At 41.7% G+C, this 24,002-nt stretch overlaps 1 protein-coding gene across 1 annotated transcript in view; it reads right to left on the bottom strand.

The window, feature by feature from the left end:
* The window catches only part of LOC138089046 (ATP-binding cassette sub-family C member 4-like), a 197,552-nt gene that overhangs the window by 152,520 nt on the left and 21,030 nt on the right, over positions 1-24,002 (bottom strand). Inside the window, exons 4-9 of the mRNA XM_068984369.1 lie at positions 22,897-23,007; positions 22,237-22,357; positions 10,391-10,615; positions 3,935-4,024; positions 2,208-2,371; positions 930-1,055 (exon numbers count right to left, since the gene is read on the bottom strand). Coding sequence (XP_068840470.1) covers positions 930-1,055; positions 2,208-2,371; positions 3,935-4,024; positions 10,391-10,615; positions 22,237-22,357; positions 22,897-23,007 — 837 coding nt within the window. The remainder of the gene's footprint in view (positions 1-929; positions 1,056-2,207; positions 2,372-3,934; positions 4,025-10,390; positions 10,616-22,236; positions 22,358-22,896; positions 23,008-24,002) is intronic.

Here is a 24,002-nt window from a genome sequence, read left to right as displayed (position 1 = left end):
GGAATAGAGAGAACGAAATAGGTTTTAAAAGAAGTATTGATATCCAAGTCCTCACATGGAGGGACTATAGAGTGCACCTCCAGGGCTCCGTCCGACACCAGGACCACACACTTCATCACCACTCCACTCTTCCAACTAAAGCAGAGGCTTCCTGTCACCCTTGTAAACACTGTGAGTCAATCAGGCTGGGTTTGAATATTCATTCAACAAGCATTCATAACCACAAGTCCTGGGCGGGGCTCCCCTCTGATGACAGAAAGACACAGCCCTTCTCCTCCAGGGGCTCATGAACTTGTGGGGGAAGAGAATAAGACACCCCAAAATTGTGAGACACCAAGACATCAGACAGAGGCAGGCACCATGGCCCCTCTGGAAGTACATGTCCTGGCTATTGTAAACAGTGCTGCAATGAGCATTGAGGTACATGTGTCTTTTTGAATTCTGGTTTTCTCGGGACATATGCCCAGTAGTGGGATGGCTGGGTCATACGTAGACTTATTCCTAGTTTTCTAAGGAATCTCAATCCTGTTGTCCATAATAGCTGTGCCAATTTGCACTCCCACCACAGAGCAAAAAGGTATTGTTTGTAGATGTTTTCTTGATGGCCATTCCTACCAGTGTGAGGTGATACTTCATTGCAGTTTTGATTTGCATTTCTCTAATAAAGAGTGATGCTGAACATTTTTTTCATGTTTTTATTGACTGTTTGACTTCAGAAGCATATTTTGCCTTTAAGAAGATTGTAAATGGAACAGCAGGTTAAAATGACATCTCCCCTCTTCCACTTAACCTGCCTGCCACATGCGAGGTGTGGGTTCATAGTATTTAAGCTCATCTTCAAGTGAAAAGTGGTAAGACTTCTAATTTCATTCAGTAAAAACAGGGGTGGGGGAAGTACAAAAATATGGTGTGATATATAAAAAACTTACCTTCTCAGTCTGGTAATAAGGTCTATAAATGACTTTTCCCAAGCATTCATTTTGATTGTTTTGATGCCAGTTATAACTTCACTCATGGTCCTGATCCTGTCATCCGTGACAGCTGCGGTCTTACTCCTGAAGGGACAGACGTGAGAGATGAGCCTCAGTGACCACAGACCAACTTTCTTTAGCAGCAGCAGCAGGGGGCACAGGGAGGGACCAGGGATCCATGATTCCCTACACCTCTTCTGTGCTGACAACACAGGCAGGTCCTTCTCAAAGTGAAAATGGAGACAAAGACTTCTAGGAAGTCAACCATTCAGACCAATTCAAGGAGTAACTTGGAGAACTCACAGTACTGGCTGAGGAAGACCCAAAGTAAGTCAGGTACAAACTTTCCACCTAAGGTCGCAGTTGGGCAGGGGATTCAAAAAGATACTGAATCTAATGGGAAGACAGTGTCTGTGTGATAAAATAGGAAGGAAGTGCCGGCGAGCAGAAAAGATCAGGCTGTTAATTCCACTGGGAAGGGAGAGCAAGAGCTTCAGAGACCTGGCAGCACTGGAACAGGGCCCAGAAGGGTAAGGAACATCTCTCCACAGTGAGACAGGAAAGGGAATTTCAAATAGACAAAACTATCACATGTAAAGTCACCAAAAAAAAGAAGAAAAAAAAAAAAAACTCGAAAAAAATCTTCAAAGAGAACAATACGTCCATCACCTGACAACCTGGACAATGACCCACCTCCAACCCTCTGGGACCTGCTTCAGGTCTATCTCATCACCGTTAGGCCCTTCATCACCAGCCACTGCTCTATCACATATGCTGCTGGGACTGTGTGGCTGTATAAAGGCAAAGTTAATTAAGACTGACCTTGTCCTTGAGGCTCATATAAGTTAATGGAAACACTGAATTAAATGCAAGACATGAACATAGATACCTGAAAACTGCATAACAAAAATACATGCAGCTAAACTTGAGCATATAGGAATGTTACTATTTAATAATACTTAAATAACTTCAATATAGGTAACTTCTGCTCAAGGACACTGCACTTATTCAGGTATGGTGCTAGAAGGAGCCAGTGAGTGCCATCACCTTTCCCTCTTCTCGATAAGCCTTCAGCTTAGGGCTGGAGCCTCCACTGGCTAAGCCTGAAGGGTCTACAATCCACGTAAACAAGAGACTAGAGAAGGCATTGGTTTTGTTTTTGAACAGAAGCATTGAGCAAATGGTGAATGTTACCAAGCACACATCACCTAGTTTTTAAACCAGTGTTTCTCTTACCTGAGTGATGAAAACAACATCCCGAAGCAGCTTTGCAGAAGCAGAAGAATAATGAGAACCGCCATCCCAGCAAGACAAGATATTCCTATTTCCATCCAGAGCAGGGTGGTCACTGCGACAGCCTGCAGTGGCCCCACCCACAGATAGTGCAAGAACATCGTTACCTTAAAAGAGAAAGACAAGCCTTCTTAGGACTATAAAATCAAAATAAGTAAGGACAGAGTGTAGAACAATCTGTTCTGAAGGAACAGATAGGAATCTAAACAGAAATGATCTCAGTGAGTTTTAAACCTGATGAAGCAGAAATCCAAGTGTCCACCCCAGATGACGCTGTTCTGGGGCAGCACAGGGCCGGCCTCAGGGATGTGCCAGGGAGAACCTGAACAGTAGCACTGAAGGAAAATGTTGATTTTGTCCACAACACAGATGAGCTCAGGGCTTCCCCAAACTCTCTCTGTCCCAAAATTCAGCCCCCATCACCCCAGAAGAGCCTATATTATGGTACCTACCACTCTCTCCAATAATTACTTGTGTATTTACCTTCCAGACAGGTTGCGGCCTTTCCAGGGAAGAAATTAAGGCTGATTCACCTTCAAATTAAGTAGAGGCCTTACATCATGTTTAATGAATAAATAACTGAAGGAGAAGTGAAAGCATTAGTCATTGAGTCATGCCTGATTTTTTCGACTCCATGGATTGTAGCCCACCAAGCTTCTCTGTCCATGGGATTTTCCCAGGCAAGAATCCTGGAGTGGATTGCCATTTCCTTCACCAGGGAATCTTCCTGACCCAGAGATAGAAACCAGGCCTCCTGCATTGCAGGTGGACTCTTTACCACCTGAGCCACAAGGGAAGCCCCTAAACTTAAAGGCCAGGATCATCCAGGAAAGAGAAGTGGTCTATACAGATCTGACCAACAGCTACAACACTCTGGGTAACGTGATCTGTTCATAAAGTAAGTGTGAAATGGGTGTGATGGGACAGCAGAGAGGAGGCTGTGTCTAACTAGGGACCACACACTTGGCATTATTCCTCAAAGGCTCCCTATGCAGCAGGCACTGAACAGGGCACACAAAAAGAACAATCCCTGCCCACCAGGCCTTCATCATCCCGATGGGGAGGAAAACAGTCCAGCAACACTCATACCACGTGCCAAGATGGGCCACTCCAGGAGGACCCCAGAAACACTAACCAAGCTGGGCAAGAACACTGCTGCTACTGCTGCTGCTGTTGCTGCTAAGTCGCTTTAGTCGTGTCCGACTCTGTGCGACCCCATAGACGGCAGCCCACTAGGCTCCTCTGTCCCTGGGATTCTCCAGGCAAGAATACTGGAGTGGGTTGCCATTTCCTTCTCCAATGCACAAAAGTGAAAGTGAAGTCGCTCAGTCGTGCCCGACTCTTAGCAACCCCATGGACTGCAGCCTACCAGGCTTCTCTGTCCATGGGAATTTCTAGGCAAGAGTACTGGAGTGGGGTGCCACTGCCTGCCTATTACTGAAAGTATGCTGCAGACCTTGTCAGGAAAACAAAACCCTCATCTACAGGACAACACATATTATCACATCTAAGCTGCACACAGAGGAAATGAGGGTTGGATAAAGAGAATCTTTGCCTTGCGTCCTCAACAGAACCCTGGCTGACACCAAACCCTGGCACCTGGAAGCCCAATAAGCTAAACCCAGTGAGGAGGATGGGAAATGGAAGAGGATCCCTCAGGGGCAGCTCACCTGATCGAACCTGTTCACATCGTTGGACATCAGGTTGACTATCTGGCCTGTGGTGGTCTTCCCCATCGCAGAGCTACTCAGGTGAAGTGACTGAAATGAGAGAAAGACAGAGAATCAGATTCCTACCGTGACACCAAGTCAGTCTGAGAACATAGCAAAATGGAGTGCATTTTCCTGGGGTTTTGTGTGGTGTCAGGACGAGCAAACAGGATGATGCCTGAAAGCAGGGCTCTAGCGACCCATGTTCATCCTCAGATGATTTAATGTGGCAGCAGCCCTGCCCACAAGGACAGCAAAGGGAGGAGCAGGAGACAGGTGAAACCCTCCACCCTGTTTCTCAATGAACTTGGACCTGTGTGAAGGATAAAGGGATACAGATTTAGACTTAGGGGTCAACTAAAGCAATTTTGAGCCAAAATCTAGATAGCATATTAAAAAGTGGAGGCATCACTATGCTGATAAAGGTCCATATAGTCAAAGCTATAGGCTTTCCAGTGGTCATGTACAGATGTGAGAGCTGGACAATAAAGAATAATTGATGCTTTTGAAATGTGGTGCTAGAGAAGACTCTTGAGAGTCCTTTGGACACCTAGGAGATCCAACCACCCAATCCTAAAGAAAATCAACCCTGGATATTCATTGGAAGGACTGATACTAAAGCTGAAGCTCCAAAACTTTGGCCACTTGATGCCAAGCTGACGAATTGGAAAAGATTCTGATGCTGGGAAAGATTGAGGACAGGAATAAGATGGGACAACAGAGGATGAAATGGTTGAATGGCATCCCTGACTCAATGGACATGAGTTTGAGCAAACTCCATAAGATATTGAAGGACAGGGAAGGCTGGTGTGCTACAGTCCATGGGGTCACCAACAGCTGGACAGGACTGAGTGACTGAACAACAACAAGATGAGAGTGGAGAGGCTGCCTCAAGGAAAGAGATTAAGGGATTTGGACTATAAATGTGGTCAGCCATTAATACCAGGTATGACATCATTTAAACACTTTGGTCTTAGTTTCCTCATTTTAAAACTAACCAGTAAAATATTCAAAACACTAATCCTGTGAGGAACCTGTGTTCTTAATGCCATTCTGCTGACTTGACAAAAAGCACAGCCTATGCTGTACAATTCTTTCATTGATAAAAAGCTCTGAAAAATTCCCTAGAGATCCGAGGAACCTGAACAGACCACCTTGAGCTATGTGAACAGACCACCAACTGGAGCCATGGATCCAAACAAAATGTCATGGTTGATAAAAATGTTCCACTTAGTCCTCAAGTTAAACAGAAAAATCAACGATCAAGTAAGACTATAAAGTGATACAGCCACAATGGAAGAAAGTATGGCAGTTTCGCAAAAGACCAAACATGAAATTAACATATAGTATACCAATTTGGGGAGGCCTTACAAATAGCTGTGAAAAGAAGAGAAGCAAAAAGCAAAGGAGAAAAGGAAAGATATAAGCATCTGAATACAGAGTTCCAGAGAATAGCAAGAAGAGATAAGAAAGCCTTCTTCAGCAATCAATGCAAAGAAATAGAGGAAAAGAACAGAATGGGAAAGACTAGAGATCACTTAAGAAAATTAGAGATATCAAGGGAACATTTCATGCAAAGATGGGCTCGATAAAGGACAGAAATGGTATGGACCTAACAGAAGCAGAAGATACTAAGAAGAGGTGGCAAGAATACACAGAGGAACCGTACAAAAAAGATCTTCATGACCTGGATAATCACAGTGGTGTGATCACTCATCTAGAGCCAGACATCCTGGAATGTGAAGTCAAGTGGGCCTTAGAAAGCATCACTATGAACAAAGCTAGTGGAGGTGATGGAATTGCAGTAGAGCTATTTCAAATCCTGAAAGATGATGCTGTGAAAGTGTTGCACTCAATATGCCAGCAAATTTGGAAAACTCAGCAGTGGCCACAAGACTGGAAAAGGTCAGTTTTCATTCCAATCCCAAAGAAAGGCAATGCCAAAGAATGCTCAAACTACCACACAATTGCACTCATCTCACATGCTAGTGGAGAAGGCAATGGCACCTCACTCGAGTACTCTTGCCTGGAAAATCCACGGACGGAGGAGCCTGGTAGGCTCCAGTCCATGGGGTCGCGAAGAGTCGGACACAACTGAGCGACTTCACTTTGACTTTTCACTTTCATGCATTGGAGAAGGAAATGGCAACCCACTCCAATATTCTTGCCTAGAGAATCCCAGGGATGGGCGAGCCTGGTGGGCTGCCGTCTATGGGGTCACACAGAGTCAGACATGACTGAAGCGACTTAGCAGCAGCACATGCTAGTAAAGCAATGCTCAAAATTCTCCAAGCCAGGCTTCAGCAATATGTGAAGCATGAACTTCCTGATGTCCATGCTGGTTTTAGAAAAGGCAGAGGAACCAGAGATCAAATTGCCAACATCCGCTGGATCATGGAAAAAGCAAGAGAGCTCCAGAAAAACATCTATTTCTGCTTTATTGACTATGCCAAAGCCTTTGACTGTGTGGATCACAATAAACTGAGGAAAATTCTGAAAGAGATGGGAATACCAGACCACCCAACCTGACTCTTGAGAAATCTGTATGCAGGCCAGGAAGCAACAGTCAGAACTAGACATAGAGCAACAGACTGGTTCCAAATAGGAAAAGGAGTACTTCAAGGCTGTATATTGTCACCCTGAGTATTTAACTTATATGCAGAGTACATCATGAGAAATGCTGGACTGGAAGAAATACAAGCTGGAATCAAGATTGCCAGTAGAAATATCAATAACCTCAGATATGCAGATGATACCACCCTTATGGCAGAAAGTGAAGAGGAACTAAAAAGCCTCTTGATGAAAGTGAAAGAAGAGAGTGAAAAAGTTGGTTTAAGCTCAACATTCAGAAAACAAAGATCATGGCATCTGGTCCCATCACTTCATGGGAAATAGATGGGGAAACAGTGGAAACAGTGTCAGACTTTATTTTGGGGGGCTCCAGAATCACTGCAGATGGTGATTGCAGCCATGAAATTAAAAGACGCTTACTCCTTGGAAGAAAAGTTATGACCAACCTAGATAGCATATTCAAAAGCAGAGACATTACTTTGCCAACTAAGGTCTGTCTAGTCAAGGCTATGGTTTTTCCAGTAGTCATGTATGGTTGTGAGAGTTGGACTGTGAAGAAAGCTGAGCGCCAAAGAATTGATGCTTTTGAACTGTGGTGTTGAAGAAGACTCTTGAGAGTCCCTTGGACTGCAAGGAGATCCAACCAGTCCATTCTGAAGGAGATCAGCCCTGGGATTTCTTTGGAAGGAATGATGCTAAAGCTGAAACTCCAGTACTTTGGCCAACTCATGCGGAGGGTTGACTCATTGGAAAAGACTTTGATGTTGGGAGGGATTGGGGGCAGGAGGAGAAGGGGTCGACTGAGGATGAGATGGCTGGATGGCATCACTGACTCTATGAATGTGAATCTGATTGAACTCCAGGAGTTGGTGATGGACAGGGAGGCCTGGCGTGCTGCGATTCATGGGGTTGCAAAGAGTTGGACACGACTGAGCAGCTGAACTGAACTGATCGCAATTTCACTTCCAGAAATGTACTCATATTAAAGCACAAACTTAAACTGATTATTTGTGCACTGTGTTCACAGCAGCATTATGTACAAAAATCAAAAGTTATAAACAACTCACATGCCCTCTAACAGATGAATGGATACACACAATGTTGTACATACATATAAAGGAATATGATTCAATCTTAAAAGGGACTTAAATTCTGAATCTGTTCCAAGACTGATGAATCTTGAAGACATTGTACTTACATGGCATAAACAAAATGACAAACTTTGTGTGATTTCACTTATATGAGGGACCTAGAGGAGCTAAATTCATAGAAAGAAGCAGTAGAAGGATGATGACTAAGAGGAGGGGACTGAGGAGTTAATGGGGGCAGAGATTCAGTTTGGGAAGAAGAAAAAATTCTGGAGATGCACAGTAGCGATGGCTTAATGTGAATGTACTTAATGTCACTAAATGGTAAACTTAAAAACAGTTAAAATGGTAAATTTTATGTCGTGTATATTTTACAACAATTTTTTTAAATGAATGAACCAAAGCCAACAGTAATTTTACCAAATCTGCATAAAGGTAAATAAATGACAAGCCATCTTATATGTGATGTGTGTACTAGTCGCTCAGTCACGTTTGATTTTCTGTGACCCTGTGGACTGCAGCTCTCCAGTCTCCTCTGTCCATGGAATTTCCCAGGCAAGAATACTGGAGTCGGTTGCCATTTCCTTCTCCATTATATATGATACATATTCCAAATTACAAACTATGACTTTGAGCTTAGCAGCCATTCCATTTCCAACACCCGACCAGCTTTCTCCTCAGGATCAGGGGTCAGGAGGTGGGGCCTGAGCATGAACCACAGACATTCACAGGGGCCTTTCAGAGCCGCTCGGCAGCACCAGGTTTGCCCTAAGGAATCGGCCCACATGTAACCTGCAAGAAGTGTCTTATTTCTGCACCTCACTAGAAATCCAGATGTAAGGCTGTGCTCAAGGAAATTCCCATGTTTCTGGAATTTCAGGTTATGTACAGCTTCTGACTTGGTAAAGAAACAATTATTTTAGGCTAATTAAGCCAGTACATGAACAGCTTGGGAGATGATTACATTCACATAGGCAACATACAAGGTAAGATCAGATTTCCTAAAGGAAATCTGGATTTCCTTTAGGATTCCAAAATCAGATTTCCTAAAGGATTCCAAAGTGTTAGTGGGAAGAGGAAAAAAACTAGGTGGACAGTGGCCTACTGGTGCAGCAAAGCATGAGCTTTGTTTGACTAAACCACCATCTCAAATCTAACTTAAGGTTTTCACAATGCAGTTCTGGTGAAGTTTCCTGCATACTTCTGAAAACTAAGCATTATCTGAAAAGATAAACATCTAGCTAATTTGCGGGGAAATCTGTCTATTTATCTACTAAATGGTAGAAGGTGCAAGAGAAGAACAAAAATGATGATGGCTGACAGTGAAGACCCTTAACTGGAAGGTATGTCACCCAAGGAGAAACTGGGATCATGTACCAAACACACACAGTGAGATGCCAGGGCCCTGAGTCCACACAGTCCCCAGATTTAACAAGAGTCTGCTCAAGGAAACATGGGGAAGACATTCTACATTTTGCCCAGAAAAGTATTCCCAAGAAACAGGAGCTCTAGATAAGTAACAAACAGTAAAAGAAACAATAAATTTCATTTAAATTGCCTCATTATAGCTTTCACTGAGGATTTTCTTCATTTGTAATAAGAATTAAATATATTTAATGGGCAACATGATGTTTTGATATAAATAAACATTGGGAAATGGTTACAATAGGAAAACAAATGAACATACCCATCATCACACATGGTTATCCTTTCGTGTGTGTGTGGTGAGAACACTTAAGATCTACTCTCTCTGCAAATTTTAACTATAAAATACAGCTAAATAACAAAATTTTTCTAAAAAAAAGCAAACAGACCAGGGCAAAGAGATATGCAGGATCAAGTTTATAAAGAGCTCTTCAGCTCTTAACACTGGTGTATCAGTGGCAATTCCTTTGTAAAAACACCTAAAATCCTTATTTCTTTTAAACTAGTTAAGATCAGGGTAAACTATGGAATAATTCTGTCACATTTCTCAATACAAAATCACTGAACACATCAAATCAGGTTTTATTAAAAGTGCTAAAATTCATATTAAAGAAAAAGGAAATATTGAATTAAGAAAATAACTTGAATGAATAGCAATAAATTCTCACCAAAATTACTAAAAACAGCATAAGATTTCAAGTTTCATTCCAACATCAGCTCTATTCTTTAATACCATTATGAACAATCATAACTATAGGATATAGTGAGCGAGTCTATATTTAGCATGGATTCCATTTATATTTTTCTTTAGTTCACAGAATTACACTCAACATGATTAGATGGGTCATTTAAACATATAATCATTCCCTTTCTCAAATACATTCTGTGCTCCTAGATTTAACTTTACAAATCTGATCACTGAGGTTTACTTTTAAATACAACTTTGATGTAAAAGATGGTCTTAACGAACAACAAAATTGCCACAAATACAGCTACAACATTAAGGTACGGAAACATTGAAAACCAATTTAATACTTTTTATACTTATTTTTTTAATTAGATTCCATTACAAGGTGAGTGGATATTATGCAACAACCTGTGGATTTAAGCTATCAAAGGCAGCCCTGACCCAATCTCAATACAAAACTTTTCATTATTTACTGGTAAAGTTTGCTTAAATGACAATAAAAAAATTGGCCTGATGCAAATAGCAAGCTTCTCTAGGAAGCTGTAAATGATCCCAGTTACAAAATCTGTAATTTACAGAGAACTTCCCCCACATGTTCCTGATCCTTCAGGGGAGGAACACACTGTGGTACCGAGCGACACTCACCTTCCGGTAGATCATGTGGCACACGGCTACTCTCAGCCTCATCCCCACGCGCTGCATGTGATAGAAGCACAAGTGGTGCAGGACGGCCCACACGAGAACGCAGGCGCTCAGCCCTGCCGCGTAGCCGTAGGCTTCGTGCGAAGCGGCAGAATTGGCAGGATCATAGTTTTCAACATAACTAATCATTTCCCCCAAAAATATGGGCAGAACTACCTTGGTGCCCTCCTGAAAGAAAAAAGCCCTAATTAGAAATACAAGTCATGCCAGTTTTTCTTAACACAAGGTTTACTTTTATTATAGCATTTTAAAAACCCATCTTGACAAAATGCTACATTCACGGCTAATCTTAAAAAAAAATACACAGATCCACTATCTCCAATAAGAGAAGCAGAAAATAGTTTTAACGTAAGCCAAAATCTTACATTCAAAGACAATAAAGTCTTAGTATTGGGTTGGCCAAAAAGTTCTTTTGGTTTTTAAGTAAAAATAAAACATATTTTTCATTTTCACCTAGAACTTTGTTGAACATATTCAAAGTTCTATTCCACTATCATCTGCCATTTTTCAGGAAACTATAATTCCATCTTTCCAAAACTTTATATTGAGCAAAAACTATTTCAGGTACCTTTTAAAGTCTTCCTGGGAATTAATATTCTTTCCATTAAAAGAATTTTATAGAAAACAAAATTAATAGAAACCCGAAGGAGCAGTGTCTGCTGAATATGGCAGATGAGTCAGAACTTCCAAGCCAAGCTGTAACAGTTTTTGTCTGGCCATCAAAGAAACATGCGGTCTTACATTACCCTGATGGAAGATAATTCATTTTCTGTTGACTAATTCAAACACTTTACATCAAGTGCTGCTTTAAGTTGGCCTAACGAGGAGAAGTACTCGTTGGAATTAACTGTTTGGTTTTCTGAAGGAGTGCATAACAGAGGTCTCCCTCCCAGTCCCACCATATACACAACAACACCTTCTCTGGATGAAGACTGGACTTTGGTGTGGTTGGTGGTAGTTCATTTCACTTACCCAACAATCTCTTTCATTGCACATTAGTGTACAGTATCCACATGTCATCGCCCATTACAATTTGTTTGTTAAAAGGAGCATTTTATTAATAGTTACATTTCAGTAGAGAATTGCTTGTGGAAATAATGGTCAAGAAGGTTTTTCTTTTTTCCTCACTTAACTTAGGTGGAAACCAAACATCAAAGTGATTAATTGAACCAAGATGGTGAAATGACTTTTAATGGTTTTTTTTTTTTTTTGGATATTTTGAGTATGCTGGCTATCTCCCACATGATATAACATTGATTGTTCTCAATTAATGTCTAGATTTGATCTCTATCAACTTTAACTGGTCTACTCAACTGAAAAACATCATTCACCAAGAAATCTCCAACACGAACCTTTTTTTTTTTTTTTCTGTATTGGGTCTTTATTGCAGTGCACATGCTTCTCTAGTTGGAAAGCGCCAGCATAGTTGCCCTGAGGCATGTGATACCTTAATTCCCTAACCAGAGAGCAAATGCATGACCCCTGCACTGGAAGGCAGGCTCTTAACCACTGGACCACCAGGGAAGTCCCCTGATGGGTTTGTTTGGATAGCTCTCTTCTGTCTGTAAGATGTTGAGGAATCCACAGGAGGAAGAGAAGGAGAATCCAAAATTCAAAACACAAAGCATAACTAAAAAGCATTTTCTGCTCAACTAACTAGTGCCTGATCAGATTATTGACAGAAAGCTGATGCCATCTCTCAAATGGATGAGGCACTGAAGCTCTACACTCCTGTCTTGCTCTACACACACATGTTCACAGGCTGTAACACCTGCCTTACCTTCCACAAGGTCACAGGAGATTTCATATACTCCAGAGAAGAGAAGACTGTTTATTGGAAGAATTATGAGTAGGATGACCATATCAGAGGAAGATGACTAGTTCTCGAGAACACAAAGGCTCACTGTTACATTTCTAGGAAGCCTCATCATTCACTCCTGCAGGCACTAAGAGCTTAAGAAGAGCCCCTCATAGATTGTAAAACTGTTGATACAATTTACTGAGATGGAAGTCTGGAGGCTTACACAGAGAAGCAAGAAAGTCAAACTACACATGGCAGTCTCAGCCCAGATATGATCAAGGAAAGCCCAGTGCTGCAGGCTACAAACCTGGGGATATCCACCACAAGCCCAGTGATAACACCTGCCATCCCAAAGTGTCCTAAAACTCTGATTTTTGGGGGGAATCACTGCTGTCTGTTCAGTACAGTTGCTCAATAGTGTCCAACTCTTTGTGATCTCATGGACTTCAGCATGACAGGCTTCCCTGTCCATCACCAACTTCCAGAGCCTGCTCAAACTCATGTCCATTGAGTCAGTGATGCCATCCAACCATCTCATCCTCTGTCATCCCCTTCTCCTCCCACCGTCAATCTTTCTGGCATCAGGGTCATTTCCCATGAGACAGTTCTTTGTATCAGGTGGTCAAAATATTGGAGTTTCAGCTTCACCATTAGTCTTTCCAAGGAATATTCAAGACTGATCGCCTTTAGGATTGACTGGTTGGATCTCCTTGCAGTCCAAGGGACTCTCAAGAGTCTTCTCGAACACCAAAGTTCAAAAGCATCAGTTTTTCAGTGCTCAGCTTTCTTTATAGTTCAACTCTCATATCCATACATAACTGGAAAAACCAGAGCTTTATTATTATTATTATTATTTTACTTTACAACATTGTATTGGTTTTGCCACACATCAACATGAATCTGCCACAGGTGTACACGTGTTCCCAAAAGGAAACTATAAGCAAGGTGAAAAGACAGCCTTTGGAATGGGAGAAAATAATAGCAAATGAAGCAACTGACAAACAACTAATCTTAAAAATATACAAGCAACTCCTGCACCTCAATTCCAGAAAAATAAACAACCAATCCAAAAATGGGCCAAAGCTAAATAGACATCTCTCCAAAGAAGACATACAGATGGCTAACAAACACATGAAAAGATGCTCAACATCACTCATTATCAGAGAAATGCAAATCAAAACCACAATAAGGTACCATTTCATGCCAGTCAGAATGGCTGTGATCCAAAAATCTGCAAGCAATAAATGCTGGAGAGGGTGTGGAGAAAAGGAAACCCTCTTACACTGTTGGTGGGAATGCAAACTAGTACATCCACTATGGAGAACAGTGTAGAGATTCCTTAAAAAACTGGAAATAGAACTGTCTTATGACCCAGCAATTGCACTGCTGGGCATACACACAGAGGAAACCAGAATTGAAAGAGGCTCGTGTACCCCAATGTTCATCGCAGCACTGTTTATAATAGCCAGGACATGGAAGCAACCTAGATGTCCATCAGCAGATGAATGGCTAAGAAAGTAGTGGTACATATACACAATGGAGTATTACTCAGCCATTAAAAAGAATACATTTGAATCAGTTCTAATGAGGTGGATGAAACTGGAGCCGATTATACAGAGTGAAGTAAGCCAGAAATAAAGACACCAATACAGTATACTAACGCATATATATGGAATTTAGAAAGATGGTAATGATAACCCTGTATGTGAGACAGCAAAAGAGACACAGATGTATAGAACAGTCTTTTGTACTCTTTGGGAGAGGGAGAGGGTGGGATGATTTGGGAGAATGGCATTGAAACATGTATAATATCATATAAAACCACAGCTTTGACTAGACGGACATTTGTTGGCTGTTACTCAGCTGTCTGTTACTCATCTATTTGATCATAACATCATTTCAATTACAGGAGGAGTAAGAGTAATGTCACCTACCTAAAAGAATATCAATAAATGCAAGAAATTCAGCAAAAAAGAGTGTAAAATAAAGGCAGGTCATTACTGCCTAAGCGTCTAGGGTTATCTCCTGAAAGACAGTCTTTAATAACCCAGATGAGCAAACTCACTAAGGAGTAATGCCAGTCCGTAGCCTACAGCTTCTACTCTTCTGTCTATTCTTGATCCTTACTCAACTAGTGAGGAATAAAACAACTGAGAAAATATTCCCTATCAATCTTGAAACTAACCAAATGAAAACTTTCTGGATAGGCAGCCACAAGATCAAAAATTGTTCCCCCAAACTCTTCATCTTCGACATCAGTCTGATTTTTGAATATTCTTTCCACAAACCATTGAAAAATAGAGTTTTTATATCTTTATAGGAATTCTTCACAACTATGAAACCATGAAAGATTTTTTTAAAAAGAGTCTAATATAATATGACAACATTTGATCAAAGTTCTACAAGAATCTGAGTCTCTGCAGCAGACATTTCTCGGAGGAGTCCTTTGTATTCAGCCTCCTGATAGCACTTGACTTTTGGGCCCTATTTCCTGTTTCTTAGAGGAAATTTTCACAGGGTTAAGTGCTAATATTCCCCACTCAGTATAGTTTCTCCGTTACATTTCCACACATACTTAAAAGGTTTCTTACCCAACTTCACCATCTCTGCTTCATGAGAAAAATTAAGAAAACACAGAAAACAGAAAAAGCCTATATCAGACAAAGAAAAAAAATGCTTGAGTGAAATATATAAGCAGAAAAAAATGAGCTTTTGGGAGAAATGAAGGGACAATTTATCTTCAGAAATGGGGGAACAGGTGACAAACAGCAGAGTTGAGAAAGATCCATAGCTAAGGAGAAAAATAAATGACTCTTGGAAAATCATAATCACTAGGATTCTAAGTATAACTTCACTCCTCCTGACAAAGTGGTCTTCATCCTGACTGCACCTTAGCATCACCTGGGAGGGATTAAGAGCACTCTGAAACCTGAAGGCAAGCCTCCAGAAACTGGTTTAGGTTCAACTGATTAAGGATGGACCCTGAAGTTCCCTCTCCCTGGAAGATTCTGGATGTAGAAACTAATCCCATGGAAGCATCTGCTATTCTCCTGCATCATCAGGGCATCTGGGCCTGGAGGTGCCATGAACCTGCTTTGAAGGACTTACAAGTACCACAAAAAGTTTAAACCTGAGTTCCATGTTACATATCATACTTCTAAGAAAATTCCTTATGAACCCAAGCTCTTGAGACTCCAAAGATGAAATTCAGACCTTTCATTTGAAGCCACAGGAAAAAATTAAATGTTTATAAAATACAGTATTTACAAAATAAAAATATAAATCAAAATTTGTAATGTTACATCTAAAGAGGGAGAAGAATTAGAATGGAACAAGGATACCAGTCTTCTTTTAAAACAGCCTCTTCTGTTTGGAATTGTGACAACATTATACAGAATTGTAATTATAAAACAATCAAGTTTTCAAAATCAATTCCTAAAATTTCAGAGTAAAATGAAACAAAAACTATATCCATCCAGTAGGCTGGTAATTACATAAAAACAAATTATTAAAAGTGTTTTAAAAAAAAAAAATGAAAACACATTCCCTGTGTGATATGTCTATCTAAGAACAATATCAACAGCAACAACAATACACTTCCAAAAGTCACATTATGGTTAATAGTGTTGATATCATAAGATTTTTTAAAAAGATTTTTAAATGAATAATTATGTCGGTATCATTGAGAACTACGATTCACTGAAGTTGCTCAATCGTGTCTGACTCTTTGTGACCCCAGGGACTATAGCCTGCCAGTCTCCTCTATCCATGGAATTTCCCAGGCAAGAATACTGGAGTGGGTTGCCATGCCCTTCTCCAGGGGACCATCCCAACCCAAGGATCGAACCCAGGTCTCCCACACTGCAGGCAGACTCTTTACCATCTGAGCCAACATTAAGCATGGCAGAGAAGAGAAAAGATGATGAGAGGAAAAGAGATAACCATCTAAGAGTAAAAAGATAAAGCAAAAATACTACTGTCCTGAATCTGGTTTAGATTGGAAATACCCATATAAACTCAAGGTCTGTTTACTATTAAAAAAAAATGTATTCTAGCTCTGTACAATGACAAAGCTGAGAAACAGTAGCCAACTCAACAGCAATGAGCATCCCTAGTGCCCAGACCATAGTCTCTAAATACCATTTCCCACTAGAAGGAGCCATGGCTGCTTAGAGAAATGGAGACTCCAGGGCTGGGGTAAATTTGTACTTAAGATGGCCAGCTTTTTTGTGTGTAACAATAAACCAGAAACTTCTTGTCATATCAGAAAGCAAAAAATTAGCGAAGATTTCTACAGTTTGCACAAAGACAGGAGTCCTGGGACGAGATCTATCCTATCCTTAATGGCAGAGCTTGGTTTCACAAAGGGCTTAGAAAACTCATTGCTGTTTACAGGCCATCATAGCAGAACAAGAACTGTTGAGAAAAGTCACTTCTAAAAATCAACTTTTCTGGACAGTAATTAGAAGTTTCACTTCTAAGAAGAATTTTGAATTTTTCACCATTATGAAAGCAATCTTTTTTAAAAGGTGTCATCTATTTCCTTGACTTATTAAAGAAAATGGATTTAGAGGGATTGGAGGATGAATGAAATAGGTGAGGGAGACTAAGAGGCACAAACTTCCAGTTATGGGAATGTAATGTACAAAATAGGAAATACAGTCAATAATATTGGAATAACTTTGTATGGTGACAGAGGGCAACTAGACTGATCAGCATGATCATTTTATAATGTACAGAAATATTGAATTACTATGCTATACACTTGAAACTAATATAATATTGTAAGTCAATCATACTTCAATTTAAAAAAAAGTTTTCAATGAGACAATAAAAATACAGTTTTTTAAAAAAGTGAATTGAAAAGCACCACCCTCAAGGTCATCACTGTGGATATTACTGACATCTGATGGCTAATGCTATGCTCTCAAGGCCCCTGGCTGCTTGGCTCAGTGCCCCCTCCTCCTCTCCCTTGCTGTGTGGTCCTCAGTGGTTGCTCTGAGCCCACAGTATCTCTGCCACCAGCAGCCACTCTTCAGCCTCCCAGGTCGAGCAGAAGTGAGGGATACATGGAAGAAAGAGTTGGGAAATAAATGCAAAGACCACTTAGCTCTTGGGGAACCAGCCCTGAGTCAAGGCACAAAGCCTACTTTGGGACTCAGATGATTCTCCTTACTCCCTGCCCATCAGTTGAGCTCCATATCGAAGACTTTTACAAATATGTATCTTCCTATAGCCTCTACCTAAAAGAGAGACAGCCAGCAAAAGTGGCCTTGGATAAAGGTCAGTGATTAGATGAGGCCAGCCATTTCTAAGGTTCCCAGGGTCAGGAGTGAGTGAACCCACTGAGGCTCTTCAAGGTCACCGCATTTACACACCAGCAGGTGAAAACCTCACCTCTCAGAGAGAAGCCCTGATGACCTGGGGAGGTGGTCTCTGTGTCTCTGGTCCAGGAAGAGTCTTTAGGATCCTCCTCTCCACCCTGAGGGCCCCGGGCAGGAGGAGACCTATTCTCCTTCTCCTCACCCAAGGTCCCCATGGGGGTGCACACAGGGGCCGGGGTGCTGGGAACTCGCTGGCTGTTCTGTTCTAATTAAGGGGGACCTGCATGTGCTCCAGGTTGAACATTAGCCTGGTACTGGCTTTCCCAAACATTATGATCACTCCTCAATTCTCACAGGACAGAGGTTTCACACTTTGAAATCCTAACCCTTAAAGTCTCACCCTGGACTGGCATCACCCTGCTCTTCCCACTCGTGCTGCCTGGAGTGCCTGTGCTGTGGTTGGTCACAGCACTGTCTGGGAACCATGGGTAACCCATGAGTCGTTCTGTGCACCAGAGGAATTAAAAGAGGGCAGGAGGTCACAAAGTAAATGTGTGCAAGTTTTAGAGTCCTAAGCTGAGTTTAGATCTTATGCTATCTAAAATTATCACCACTTAGGGATGGTAATGAGGGGAGGGTTAAAGGGCTCCTGGTCTATCTGAACACAGCATGATGTTGCTTCTAGCATCAACATCCTAGTCAAATCTGGCACCCAGGCGGCATGGACATCTGAACTCTACCCTCATTCAGGTCCCAATCTGACTTCCTGACCCAGTCACCTGGGAGCTGACAGATTCTCTGTCTCTCCAGCTGTGTGGGGTGGACTTCACCTGCCCAGCTGCCCAGTGCCCACAGTGCCCTTCAGTACAGCACAGCCTTTAAACAAAAGCCACGCCACCCACCTGTAAACCACCTGGGCCACCCACCTCACCCCCAACACGATGGAGTGAAGACAGCTCACACCTTCTCCACCTAAAACACCCCTTTCACAGCAACTGCATCTTCCATCCCTCCTGCCCTCAGACACTCACAGGCCGCCCATGTCCTTAGGCAGCTCTAAGGGAAAATGGAGAGCACGAGCCACCCAGGGGAGTGTGCAGAAGACCTCCAGCAGGCTCAGCCAGAACAGGGGGCTGACAGCACTGTGTCCCCAAGTGGACTGTCCTCTGGGGGGCCTTGACTCAGGATCTTCAGGGTCATGGAGCTCACTGACCTCACAGCTTTCTGCCTTGGTTTTCTCCTGCACATCCCCTCCTACACTCTCTGCCAATTCCAGGATACCAAGACTTTCCCTTCAGGCAGCAAACCACCCCCACAGCCAGGACTGAAACCAGCACCGATGATGCATGGATTCTCCACGATTCATGGTGAAGCTGAAGCTCCTCCCCATGGGGGTCTCTGACTTGGGTGACCTGGCCCATGAAGAGGGAGCAGCCCAGGGAAGGGTGTGCTCTTGGAGTTCTGACAGCTCCTGCCCAGATGCAGGGTCCTGGGTCCTGTTCCACTGGAACAGGTGAGGCTATGATCCCTTCTTAGGAAAGCATTTATCAGATGTGTCCTGGGCAAGTTAACAATTGCTTGCTGAGTGATTATAAAATGTCTTAGGTTTTGGGCTCAGGTCCAAGTTTACTTCCTCCATACCAGGAGGCACATATTCCTTGAGGTTTTAGGATCTTCTTTTTCTCAAGGAAAACTTTTTTTTTTACTTTACAATATTGTATTGATTTTGTCATACATCAACATGAATCTGCCAAGGGTGTACACGTGTTCCCCATCCTGAACCCCCCTCCCACCTCCCTCCCTGTACCATCTCTCTGGGTCATCCCAGTGGACCAGCCCCAAGCATCCAGTATCATGCATCAAATCTGGACTGGCGATTCGTTTCTTATATGATATTATACATGTTTCAATGCCATTCTCCCAAACCATCCCACCTTCTCCCTCTCCCACAGAGTCCAAAAGACTGTTCTATACATCTGTGTCTCTTTTGCTGTCTCACATACAGGGTTATCATTACCATCTTTCTAAATTCCATATATATGTGGCAGTATACTGTATTGGTGTCTTTCTTTCTGTCTTACTTCACTCTGTGTAATAGGCTCCAGTTTCATCCACCTCATTATAACTGATTCAAATATATTCTTTTTAATGGCTGAGTAATATTCCATTGTGTATATGTACCACTACTTTCTTAGCCATTTATCTGCTGATGGACATCTAGGTTGCTTCCATGTCCTTGCTATTATAAACAGTGCCGCAATGAACATTGAGGTACACGAGCTTCTTTCAATTCTGGTTTCCTCTGTGTGTATGCCCAGCAGTGCAATTGCTGGGTCATAAGGCAGTTCTATTTCCAGTTTTTTAAGGAATCTCCACACTGTTCTCCATAGTGGATGTACTAGTTTGCATTCCCACCAACAGTGTAAGAGGGTTTCCTTTTCTCCACAGCCTCTCCAGCATTTATTGCTTGCAGACTTTTGGATCGCAGCCATTCTGTGTGAAATGGTAGCTCACTGTGGTTTTGATTTGCATTTCTCTGATAATGAGTGATGTTGAGCATCTTTTCATGTGTTTGTTAGCCATCTGTATGTCTTCTTTGGAGAGATGTCTATTTAGTTCTTTGGCCCATTTTTGGATTGGTTGTTTATTTTTCTGGAATTGAGGTGCAGGAGTTGCTTGTATATTTTTAAGATTAGTTGTTTGTCAGTTGCTTCATTTGCTATTATTTTCTCCCATTCCAAAGGCTGTCTTTTCACCTTGCTTATAGTTTCCTTTGTTGTGCAGAAGCTTTTAATTTTAATTAGGTCCCATTTGTCTATTTTTGCTTTTATTTCCAGTATTCTGGGAGGTGGGTCATAGAGGATCCCACTGTGATTTATGTCGGAGAGTGTTTTGCCTATGTTCTCCTCTAGGAGTTTTATAGTTTCTAGTTTAGATCTTTAATCCATTTTTAGTTTATTTTTGTGTATGGTGTTAGAAAGTGTTCTAGTTTCATTCTTTTACAAGTGGTTAAACAGTTTTCCCAGCACCACTTGTTAAAGAGATTGTTTTTAATCCATTGTATATTCTTGCCTCCTTTGTCGAAGATAAGGTGGCCATAGATGTGTGGATTTATCTCTGGGCTTTCTATTTTGTTCCAGTGATCTGTATTTCTGTCTTTGTGCCAACTATACTGTCTTGATGACTGTGGCTTTGTAGTAGAGCCTGAAGTCAGGTAGGTTGATTCCTCCAGTTCCATTCTTCTTTCTCAAGATTGCTTTGGCTATTCGAGTTTTTTTGTATTTCCATACAACTTGTGAAATTATTTGTTCTAGCTCTGTGAAAAATACCGCTGGTAGCTTGATAGGGATTGCATTGAATCTATAGATTGCTTTGGGTAGTATACTCATTTTCACTATATTGATTCTCCCAATCCATGAACCTGGTATATTTCTCCATCTATTAGTGTCCTCTTTGATTTCTTTCACCAGTGTTTTATAGTTTTCTATACATAGGTCTTTGGTTTCTTTAGGTATATATATTCCTAAGTATTTTATTCTTTTCATTGCAATGGTGAATGGAATTATTTCCTTAATTTCTTTTTCTATTTTCTCATTATTAGTGTATACGAATGCAAGGGATTTCTGTGTGTTGATTTTATAAAAGATCATACACCATGACCAAGTGGGCTTTATCCCAGGGATGCAAGGATTCTTCATTATCCGCAAAACAATCAATGTAATACACCACATTAACAAATTGAAAAATAAAAGCCATATGATTATCTCAGTAGATGCAGAGAAAGCCTTTGACAAAATTCAACATCCATTTATGATAAAAACTCTCCAGAAAGCAGGAATAGAAGGAACATATCTCAACATAATAAAAGCTATATATGACATACCCACAGCAAACATTATCCTCAGTGGTGAAAAATTGAAAGCATCTCCCCTAAAGTCAAGAACAAGACAAGGGTGCCCACTTTCACCACTACTGTTCAACATAGTTCTGGAAGTTTTGGCCACAGCAATCAGAGCAGAAAAAGAAATAAAAGGAATCCAAATTGGAAAAGAAGAAGTAAAAGTCTCACTGTTTGCAGATGACATGATCCTCTACATAGAAAACCCTAAAGACTCCACCAGAAAATTACTAGAGCTAATCAAGGATAACTTTTAACATTTATATCATTTACTGAACACTATCAATGTCCCAAGTAAGTAAAGTCACTCAGTCGTGTCCAACTCTTTGTGACCCCATGGACTGTAGCCTACCAGGCTTCTCCATCCATGGGATTTTCCAGGCAAGAAACTGGAGTGGGTTGCCATTTCCTTCTAGTATGGTATAAAATGTCTTTTCTTGACAGTGCCATCCTTCCACAATACTATATTTTAATGGGTTAAAAGAAAAATATTAGCTTGGCAAAAAGTTCATTAAAGTTTTGCCATAAGCTGGTATGGGAAACCTGAAAGAATTTTTTTGTCAACCCAATAGTAATCCCCTGGAGCATTTGTCTTTAAGCACCTGTCCATTCTAAAAGTAAATACAACCGCTGAACTACATCATGATTCACAGACAAGTTTTATCTTCAGGCCTTAAACCACTGTCCTCTCTCCCCACCATCTCATCCATCTCAGTACTGATCTGCATACACTGAGAAGCAATGCACATCATGGAAAAGCTTTTACCTCAAGAAACGTAAGTAGCCCCAAAACGAAATAGAATTTCCAGTAACACCTGACGATTGCTTTCATTAAAGAAGGCTCCCGTGCATCTTTCTTGGCTCTCGAAACTTCTCGATTCCAGTACCTGTGATAAGAAACAAAGCACAGTAAAGAATAGCCCTGCTCAGGTAAAACGGGGGAGGGCGGAGCAGAAGGCTTTACTACAGGGCGCTCTGCGGCTGCCCCATAAATGCTGGCTAATTGCTCACAGGGCTCCTGAAGGATGAGCAGTGTAGACCGAAGCATCTGAAAAAGCACCAGACCAGGCTTTGAGGGAGAAGTTCCAGATTCTGGAAACAAGTTCCTGCCATAATTTGCTGGATTCACAGGTCATGAACAGCTCAAGAGGGCAGACTCACTCCTCCAGGGACCCTACATCCGGGGACAGAGCTCGGCCTCCAGGGCCATGGCTGTGGGCTCTCTCCACATCCACAGATGCACAGGGAACATGGGCTCCCCCAGCCTCCAAAGTGGGCTAAGCCTGGGGTTAGCCTGAAGGGGTGAGTGTGCCGTGTCAGGGGAGGAGGCTCAGAAGAACCCAGAGGAAGCAAAGCCCCCCAACACCTTTAGCCCCACATGGAAATTCTCACTCTCCCTCCCCTTCTCTCTGATGTCTGTGCTCACCCTTGCAGCTCTTCTCCAAGATGCTGGGAGCGATCTTCTGGAAGCACTGAGTACAAGTCATCTTGTTTTAATTTCTGTTCATAACCAATTTTAAACAAGGGATTTAGCCACCTGTTAAAAATTAAAAGGGCAATGACATATATCTAAATTAGACAGCTCTAATTAGAATCTACAGTGATGGGCTTTGTTTTAAAATATATATTTTTTAAATATATAGAGATATGATGGAATAATTAGACATGTGTTTACACACTCACATACAGATACATACACACTCCCTAACTCTGTAGGCTGAGAGGCCCTGGAAGCAATGACACACTGGTAGCAAAGAGCATTCTAGCCCCTGATTCTTGGGGTTTTGTTTAACATACACAATTACATTTTTTTTTTTTTCTTGTGGGAAGGACTTTTAAAGTCTACTGTCTTATCACCTTTCAAGCATTCAATACAGTAGGATTAACTATAGTCACCAGACTGGACATTATACCTTCATAAAAGTGAAACTTCCTCAGTTGTGTCCAACTCTTTGCAACCCCATGGACTATACAGTTCATGGAATTCTCCAGGCCAGAATACTGCAGTGGGTAGCCTTTCCCTTCTCCAGGGGATCTTCCCAACCCAGGGATCAAACGGGTCTCTCACATTGCAGGCGGGAATTCCATGAACTGTATAGTCCATGGGGTCACAAAGAGTCCGACACGACAGAGGGACTTTCACTTTCACAAGAATGTAATGTGCAGGCTGGTGACTATAGTTAATCCTACTGTATAACTTATTTTATAATGGAAGTTTGTGTCTTTTGGCCCCCCTCACCCAGGCCTTGGCTTTTTAATATCCTTCTTCCCAAAAAGGAACCAACTGAAGAAATGGCTGGTTCCAAGGTTGAGGCTGTGTGCGTTAGCACTGATAATTCTGTTTTGTTTTGTTTTTTTTAACTGTGATATAACTGCCTGACATGAAGCTTTGGAGACATCCATGCCAAAGACATCCATCTCTGGTGAACACGTGACAGCTACACAGTGAGATAAAGAGCCAGGCCACCCCACCCGTGAAGTTCCCGCTTTCAGAAAGCTCTGGCTGACCTGATAACAGACCATCTCACTGAC

The sequence above is a fragment of the Capricornis sumatraensis genome, chromosome 12 (assembly GCF_032405125.1).
Source record: "Capricornis sumatraensis isolate serow.1 chromosome 12, serow.2, whole genome shotgun sequence".
Lineage (NCBI taxonomy): Eukaryota > Metazoa > Chordata > Mammalia > Artiodactyla > Bovidae > Capricornis > Capricornis sumatraensis.
The sequence above is the reverse complement of the archived record's forward strand: the minus strand, read 5'-3'. Positions and strand labels throughout refer to the sequence as shown.